The following is a 9,523-nucleotide window of genomic DNA, read 5'->3' as shown; positions in this document are numbered from 1 at the left end:
GTACTCACTTATACACAAATCCAATGGGGTAATGTGTGATTTGTGCCCTATCATAAGACACAACACCATATGTTGAGCGTTGCGATAAGCATCTAGGGTTATGCCAAAACGTATTTTTCCAAACACCCAAAAGCAAAAAGACATATATTAAGTTATTTTCCAACCCCAAGGAAGGTTTCCATTTTCATAATTATCTCTGTATCAAAAATATAATCAATTCATTCATTAAAAAAAAAACAACGAAAAAAAACCCTGTGGATTTGTCACCAACATTTAAGCAGAAATAGATTTTTAAAAAGCTCTAAAAGATTGGGTAAAGTTATACTTTGACCACACATTGTGGACCCTTTGAGAAACAATTTCTGCTTTTCTTTTGGTGCCTGTATCAGTTTTTTATTATTACTTTTCATTATGTCACCCAAATAAAATGATAAATACTAAATCCTTTCATAGCTTAATTTGTATTGCTTTTTTTTCTTTCAAAGATGTCTTTTTAGTTAATGTTACGAAATTGACCTTATGGCACAAAACCTCGTCTATTTGTTACAAGACAAGCCTTTACTGATGGCTCGGCGAATAATCTAATTTTTTTAACTGAAAGGAATGGACCTCAGTAGTACTTAATCTATACAAGGCAATCCAATGAGCCACTAAGCTAAAAGGCTATGTAGTTATATGTACTATTACTACCATTCCATTCTAAAATACGTTAAACTAATAATGACTTGCGAGGGGGGAGGGGGGGGGGGGGGGGCCGCGGCGACGCGCAAATAACAAACTATTTAGAAACCCCGACTCATTTGACAAGTAAAGCGGTCACGTCGTGATTGTTGGATTCCTATGAAAACGAAAATTGGGCAAAGGTGGCGTATTCCTTCCTATTATCTATAAATGATTGTGTTCGTCTGTAACTTTTGTTTCAATTAAAACATGGCAATTGATGAAGGCAAATAATTGTTTTATCATAATGAATTACGACATATTTTGAGAGATGGTAGAGATATACATCTGAATAGATAGCTAAATGATTGGATAGAGAGAGAGAGAGAGAGAGAGAGAGAGAGAGAGAGAGAGAGAGAGAGAGAGAGAGAGAGAGAGAGAGAGAGAGAGAGAGAGAGAGAGAGAGAAATGGGTGTCAGTCGCATCGGGTAAGTGTTAAAATAAAATAGAATAGAATAAACTAAGTCCAAGAGACATTTATCATGAATGGAGTCATTCTACTTACTCTGATTTGGTTCTTTAGCTGTTCTGTCTCCTGCCGGAGTGCTTCCAAGTCGTTACTCATTTTTGAATTCTATTTCCACACACTACCTGAAATTATCAAGACAAAAGAAAATAAAACAAACATTTGGAAAAACCTCTGCAGTCATAATACATAAAAACCAGTTTGAAAATGATTACCCGTTTATACACGGTTTTGACATTGTCATGTCATACAGACAATGTATACTGGCTATAAATATTGGAGATATTGACATAGGAAGTTTCATACATGACATCACTACATAAAAATATGTATCTTCAGGTATTCAAATATTGCCTGGATTATTTGTTTTTAAAAACTTAGCTAACTCGCCCTCCACTCCACCCCCCCCCGCCCCGCTTTCTTCCCAAAAGCGCACGGACTGGAGACTAGAACAAAATATCTGGGATATAATCAATAAGTCTACTTGTGACATGTGATCGAAGTGAGAGATCACATAATTATATGCCCCTCCCCTTTGGAGGAAGGTGGTGGTGTTACGGCGTTTGCGACAATTTAGCGTGCACTTACATGCACACAAGAAAAGTGGGAGTAGTTTAGACGGAAAGCGAAGTAGAATCCAAAAGTAATATTCATTAATCTACCCAGGAATTATCTTAAAGTTCCATTCAAACACAGGCGCGCAATTCACGCCAAGAAAGCTATTAAGAGATCGCATACCTAAATTGCGACCAACAAAGGGAAGACTATAATGAGGACAACTCGTTTGTAAACATTTAAATGGATTTGATTGTTGTTATCTACATACGAGTGTACCAAACTCATAATTCATAGAAAAATGAGCCACAACACCAAGATGAGTCTCAAATATGTGTCCCCCCGAGTCATTGGTCACACTGCATGCAAAATGTGCTCAAAATGACTTACATAATAAAGTGTTCACAGATATCAAATTATCCAACATCACAATAGGTCATCACAACTTGACCCATGGGTATGATAACAAATTTCAAAGAGAAAGCAGCGTGTTTACATTAAAAAAATATCCGATGATTGGACAACAACAAATCGATGACGAAAACCTGAATATAGATCGTTCCCATTAACCAGATTTTGGACCAATCACAACGCGGGGTTTGTGACACACTTTCTTACAAGATTCGCTCAATCAGGCGTGTAGAACTAGTGCGTATTTTACTTAAAACGTATACTGTCCATGTTAATATTGTGTACTATAATGAGATAAGCACTAGGTGTCTATCATTACCTAGTCCCTGATCAAGGAACTAAATAGAAAAGAAATGTATTCACTCAATACGTGTTATGAAAACACACATCACTAGATTCAAATCATATCTTACAGAGGCAGATGATTTATAAATTATTAGGCAAATGTATTCTTGGTTAAGAGTCCCATTCTGAGTATGAACAAAACAAAACAATCTAATTCCAGAACGCAACGCTTAAGGAGAAAACAAATTAAGGGGAATAGAAGAGACTCATTCTCACTTCCATCTATCTATCAATCCACCCACCACTCTATCTATCTAATTCAGGTCATAGACCACTAAAATGAGAACGGAGCAGATTTAATCCAGCTAATGTCCGTGAAAAGGAATGACATAATTGGGCGAAAAGCTACAATTAAACAGAAGAATAAAAAAAATCCCGACCCGAGAGAACATCCCAAGCCACCTATAATAGACATTGGCAACATCCTTGTCACACTTGTCTAGTCATGCACTACTGGCCAAATACTCGGAAAGACGAGAACCGCACAATGAAAACAGATTACATTTAAACAATATGGAGACGGAGCGGTCGCCAAATATTTGCCGAAAGCAATCACTAAATGTCTGCATTGTAAAATACATTTTTATCACAAGAGTTTCAAGGTTGAATTGAGTAGCTGTTACTGTTCTATCTCGGGGGAGATATATAAAACGGCGGGAGTAAAAATGTTGCTTGGGCACATAACAGTAAATAAAACAGGAAGGGTAGATTGTCATAATGAATGCTGTAGTGAAGCCTAGAAGCTGCTGACAAATAATAATCTAATGTATATTAATATGGAGGATACACGTAGGAAGTGCCTCGTATATTTGTCAAAGAGAGAGAGAGAGAGAGAGAGAGAGAGAGAGAGAGAGAGAGAGAGAGAGAGAGAGAGAGAGAGAGAGAGAGAGAGAGAGAGAGAGGTGGGTGGGGTGGGGGGGGGGTGGGGGGGGGGGGGGGGGGGGGGAAACCGCACTTGGAAATAGAAATATGTATAATTAGTTGATCTACTTTTATCATTCAAATAACCCCCGCCCCCAATTTAAAAAAAAAGTAATATTAAAAAATATATGATTTCCGGTGTAAAACAACGTTAATGACAATCTCTGACGCTCATGGCAATTTCGGACCAATCTCCCATTTGGGTGAAGGTAGTGATGTCACACATAAAGATCACTGAGAGGTTTTGGGCTGCTACTAATACAACAACTTACTACTACTACAATTACTACTACTACTACTAATAATAATAATAATAATAATACTGCTATTACTACTACTAAATAATAACAGTAATGATGTTGATGATGACGACGACAGGACGACGACGTTGATGATGACGATAATCTTATACTAATGGACATACGATCATGTGACCCTAAAATAAGGAACGCCTATAGGATATTTTTGTAATAAAAATATGCAGCACGTGGTGCCTTCCATTTTTTTTTTTATATTAACGCAAAAATCATTACCCCCATACTAACGAAACGTGCGCGTAATGGTATTTTCGTGGGTTCTTAATCGTAATCAGCGCATTTCTTTCAGCAGCAGCAGTAGTATTGGTAGTGGTAGTAGTAATAGAGACGACAATAATAATAATAATAATAATAATAATAATAATAATAATAATAATAATCATCTATACTTACGTTAATAGCACACACAAACACACGCGCGCGCGCGCACACACACACACACACACACACACACACAAACAAACATATATATTTTTAAAAAATATATAGAGAGGTGGCGGTGTCTCTACAACACACAATGAATGTTTGCCAACGAGCACAAAATTACTGGCAAATATGCTAATTATAAAACTAATGTTTACGGATTGATATACGAGTAACGTGAAAACTTTTTGTTTATTAATAAGGGCAACCCTGTCATTCGTTGACTCAAATGACTATTAATCAATCTCGAAGGGCATAATTATGGTACCAATAAGGATTGATCATTTGACGTTGGGAACCTCAATCTGGCCGCCCTAATCCCAGATTCAGTTGCGCATTGCACGCACCTACAGACTCGGTCCGATTTTTGATCGCTGATGGCTCAAAAGATGTCTGTCTGTGTTAATTTCCACAATACAGTAGTATAATTAAAATAGATAAGTGCCCATTCATAAAAGCCTTCATTTTCCCATAAATATTGCGGATTCTTCACTAACAACAACAACAACAACAATAATAATAATAATAGTAACAATAATAATAACACCAACAACAACAACTGGCGGTAGCACCAAACCCCTCCCCAAATCGGTCAGATAATTTTTGAGTTCAAAATGCGATCGACTGAAAAGACCCTACTTGTCCTTTGTCAAAAACATGTAAGTCTTAGGCTGTTTCGGCCATGTCATATTAATATTGTCAATTAATTATATCATTTTAGGGCCAAAACGAGGGGAGTATGTCAGAGGAGTAGAGAAGCCGAGCGCACAACTCGGTAAATATATCTCTTTCATAACTTTCATTATAGTCAGGCAACACTCAGCCCTTGCAAGTATAGAACACGCACATATACAGCTGAAAACATTACCTCAACCGGTAACAACCCCCCCCCCCCCACCCCACCCCAATCCCTAAATAAACTCACACGTACGCACGTACAGTACCTGCCTAACTGTGAGCGGGTTAAATTTAACTCACCCTCCCACCTTCACTTCTATTCTATGAACTATATTATATATAATGATCTTAGCGAGCAACAAATAAAATAATGAGGTCGGCACCGAGAGAAAAAAGGGAAAAAGACCAGTAGTTTAATGAAAAAGGTATGAGTCATCAAGATGGATGGATGGATGGATGGAGTGTATGGTTGGCTAGGTAGCGGCTGGATGGATAACGAATGGATAGATGGAGTGAATAGTGTATGAATGCAATAGTGCATACAAGAATGTGTTTAAAGAATAGAACACAAGACTTCGCCCAACAGCAACCAAATCACGTAAACCGCAACAGCTATAGTCCATTTGATAGCAATATAGGGCAGGTCGCCCAAATCCATACGCTTCACAGTGTGTCACACATGAAACCTTTTCGTGTGTTAACAAAACGGTCTTTTGCACGGCGAACTGAATTTGCCTATAACCAGAAAAACGCGAACTTCACATAAAAATCGAAATTAATCCCAGACATTATGAACTGCAATTTGAAATATTATTGTCATAAATGAAGCTAACCGATCGTGTAGGAATTTGGTTCCTTTTCCAAGTTGAAACAATCTTTTAATTTTCACTGTAATAAATCGATTTTGTAAAAATAGTTATTCTATCACTTGTGTACAATTTTGATTTAGTGATAAACAGAGATGTTAAATTTGTCATTTAAGCGAGTGTTTTATCAGTAAAATAAATATTAAAAAGCTTTTTTAAGCGTATTTTTCTCTCCTGTATGGATTTGGGGCGTGCTTCACCCCAAATGCGTACTGTTGATCCAAGTATCAAAAAGATCATATTTATTTCAAAATGTCAGCATCTCTACAACGCATATCCACTAAATGTGATTCTAAAAACAAAGGGATCGAAACCAAAAGTAACACCGTGGCAATAACCATTATTATCATGCCTTTTGTGTTATATTAATCTGACTGTCGCCTGATAAAGGGGAAATCCGAAACGTCCGCACCATTCATCTTCTTTCATAAACTAAAACTGAAATTCTACCACATCATTGTCATATAAACTTTATTTATTAACCAGCATGTCTATAAATTTAATGGGGGTTTGGGAATAAATTATCTTTGCTATTTTATATATTTCTTCTTTTTTCTTTTTTTTTTTTTTGCTTTAGCTAGGTTAACCGATAATACCTCACTTGTATTTACATCAAACCAATCAAAAGACTTCAAATAATGAGTTTGTCAAAAGAGTGGAGAGTTCCGTTGAACCTATCTGCAGTTAGAGGTGTTAGAATTTGAGCTATAGAAATTTTGGGGCGAACTTGGGGCATCTAACTTACCGATACACATTTTAATCTTTTCAATTACAAAGTTATATAAACGTGAGCTATAAAAGTGACCACATAAAAATACAACTGACCAATTTAATTCAACTACACTGGACATTTTTTTAAATGTTCAAAATGCTTGATTTCCACGCCAATGGGCTACTTACAAATTGTCAAGTGTCGCCTATTGTGACAAATATTCATTAGTATTTCTAAATGCATATATATAGACGAGGTTTTTATTTTCGTTCAAAAAGCAATCAATATTGATAAACAAGTATGTTTATTTAGCCAGAAAAGAGTATTTCCCACACCTCTGCAGACTACGCTGTAAGGTTCCCCTGACAGCTGAGAAATACGACGTCCCTTCACCAACTAGACATTCAAACAAGAAGATAAAATGAGGGAGAAACAAATAAGGTTTCATATGCTGTACGGCGCTTATTAAAATAAGATCAAGGGGCTGAGGAGGATATAAACAGCAAGGGAACTGAGAGGCTCTTACTTAGAAGAGGATGGAGGCGTGATGACTGGACATGACTGCCAACACGGAGCTGTATTTCAGAAAGCTGGCAATGCGATAATCCCTAGGAATTAACATCACACAAGTCTTCCCCCTTTTTATTTATTGCGTTTTGAATGATCGATGGATGACTGAATATCCCGCTGATTGACAAGTTACCACCAAATTAACATACCTGAAAGTTATAGCTGGTCTTAAATGAGATGATCATAATTACAGCGCTACCATTGTCTGTCAACGGAACGTGAATTTGGGTGACAAATCGGGATTGCTTAGCTACCGAGTTAATATTTAACCTAAAAGTCCAAAATACCATAAGCTAATTGCACTAAGAATACAAGGCCCCAAATACAAGTTAATCAAAGAACACCAAGTATGTACTTAATTCATGATAAATAATATGTATCTTGGGTACATAAACTTACATGCGTAGGACTGAAAATTGACTTAAGTGTCAATAAACTTTCGATTCATATCAACCTTGAGCGCGACCAGTTATACCTCTGATACAAACATTGAGAGCGATTTAAATCCCAGATCAGCAACTGAATTTCCATAACATTACGGGGCTAACATTACAACAGCCAGAGCTATAGATACCAAACAACGTCACACATACACGGCACAAATGCTGACAACAAAAATCAATAATTTACAAAGGCGAATGTATAGCTCTCGAGCAGAAAGGAAGGGGGGAGGAGAGGGGGTATACGAGACCGCATAAATACAGGAGCAGCTGTAATGCATGAGATAATAAAAACGATTTTGAAAAGCTTCTGATAAGGACGGAGCTGTTAATGACACCGACAAGCATAATATTGTATCAATAAAGAAGGGAGACCTTGCCAAATAGAAATAATTTAGAAGCTACAAAGTTGACTACGGCCTGAATGAAGCGACAAATTCAAAATTGTTTATGGGATACAGTGGCTAATAATAATAATAATAATAATAATAATAATAATAATAATAATAATAATAATAATAATAATAATAATAATAATAATAATAATAATAATAATAATAATAATAAGAAGAAGAAGAAGAAGAAGAAGAATTGGGAGGGAGGGGGAGGGGGGAGAGAAAGGCGGTGGCGGTGGTAGTCGCAATTAGCAGTAGCAGTAGAGGTAGTAGTAGTAGTAGTAGTAGTAGTAGTAGTAGTAGTAGTAGTAGTAGTAGTAGTAGTAGTAGTAGTAGTAGTAGTAGTAGTAGTAGTAGTAGTGGTGGTGGTGGTGGCAGCAGCATCAGCAACAGTACATGGGAAATATAATCTTTCTCGTCAACGGATTAAACATTATGACAAATTGAGTGATTTTGAAAATGCGTGATTCGTTTAAGTAATTGCTTTCTCGGTTTAGTTGATCTCAATCGCGTGAAGTCAGAGATGCTTTTGCACAAATAGAAACCCATAAGAGCATAAATATATGTATCATAAATATCTATTGATCGAGTGAGTGCGCAAAGAATGATGAAAGTATATAGAAAGTAACATCCTCGAAAAGACTAAACTCACCAAGTGAGAGCATTTTCAAAGTTACCTCGATTGAGTCGGGCAAAAGATCTTTTAAAACGATACACTGAAATTGACGTCGAAAAAATGTATCTTCAAGATGAGAGAAACGTTTCGTCACAAATGCCAATGAATAATCAAATCATTCGTTTGGATCGTCTATATCACACAAGCAGTAATTTCTCACAGGAGGGCATGGTATCATGCGTTTCCATGGATTCACAGAGTTCTTTGACGTCGATCACGACATAACTAAAGTGACCGCTTCGTTTTACATAGAATATTTACAGAAGAAAACATATTGCCTGCTTCCAAGAAAGCATTATTTTAAAACTGATTTAACTATTTTTTTTAAAACGATGGGGCTCCTTTGTACACCTCTAGGACTTACTGTTAAGTTGGCTGCCAAATTCTCCGGACAGCTATCCTTGGATTGGCACTTCTGGAATGACCTTTCGACAAAAATATATGGAAACCAGAGACCTTTTCAAAATTTGAAAGAATTAGAGCAGAAAATAAAATCAGTTTGGTTTGGACTGATTTAAGTTGTTTGCAGGGTCCCCATCAGCTTCAAGTTGTTTAAAACTAATGCAGCGCTATGACAATGCATTTTGGATATAACCTACATAATTTCATACATTTAAAAAATATTTTATTCAACAACCAGTTTATTTGATTTTCTGGTGGATAAAAAGAATGCCCTATCTAGACTCTGTCCGATCATACATATTTTTTTTTTTAACTCACTCAATCCTAGAGATTTTTGCTACTTTTCAAAACGAAAAAAATGTATTAAAAATGAGCACGTACCTACATAGATAGTTTTATTCAACTACCGTTAACATACAAAAACAAATTAACATTAGCTTTGATACTACATACGCCTATAATTTGTCTCAGAAAAAAATGTAACAAATAGGCATGGGGTAAAAAGTAACATGGGTAAATTACGGATATAGTCGGTGTTTGGGTTGAGTGAGTTAAAAAACCAACTAAGACGGCCATATCCCCGTTTGATTGGAAAATGGTTGTAAGTACGTTCAACGACCGCAGAA

General features: G+C 36.4%; 1 protein-coding gene across 4 annotated transcripts in view; it reads right to left on the bottom strand.

The window, feature by feature from the left end:
• Positions 1–9,523, bottom strand: part of LOC144970604 (guanine nucleotide-binding protein subunit beta) — a 50,145-nt gene that overhangs the window by 14,030 nt on the left and 26,592 nt on the right. For 3 of the 4 annotated variants that reach the window (XM_078910399.1, XM_078910398.1, XM_078910400.1), the window contains one exon: positions 1,226–1,311. In XM_078910399.1, the coding sequence (XP_078766525.1) occupies positions 1,226–1,285 (60 nt within the window). In that variant the 5' untranslated portion in view covers positions 1,286–1,311. Of the gene's footprint in view, positions 1–1,225; positions 1,312–7,383; positions 7,489–9,523 lie in introns of those variants that run through there. The other variant, XM_078910401.1, reaches the window with a different exon arrangement.

The sequence above is a fragment of the Berghia stephanieae genome, chromosome 4 (assembly GCF_034508935.2).
Source record: "Berghia stephanieae isolate SIO BIC M18660-M18661 chromosome 4, UCSD_Bste_1.3, whole genome shotgun sequence".
In the NCBI taxonomy this organism is placed as follows: Eukaryota; Metazoa; Mollusca; class Gastropoda; order Nudibranchia; family Aeolidiidae; genus Berghia; species Berghia stephanieae.
This window is presented reverse-complemented; position numbering and strand designations above follow the sequence as displayed.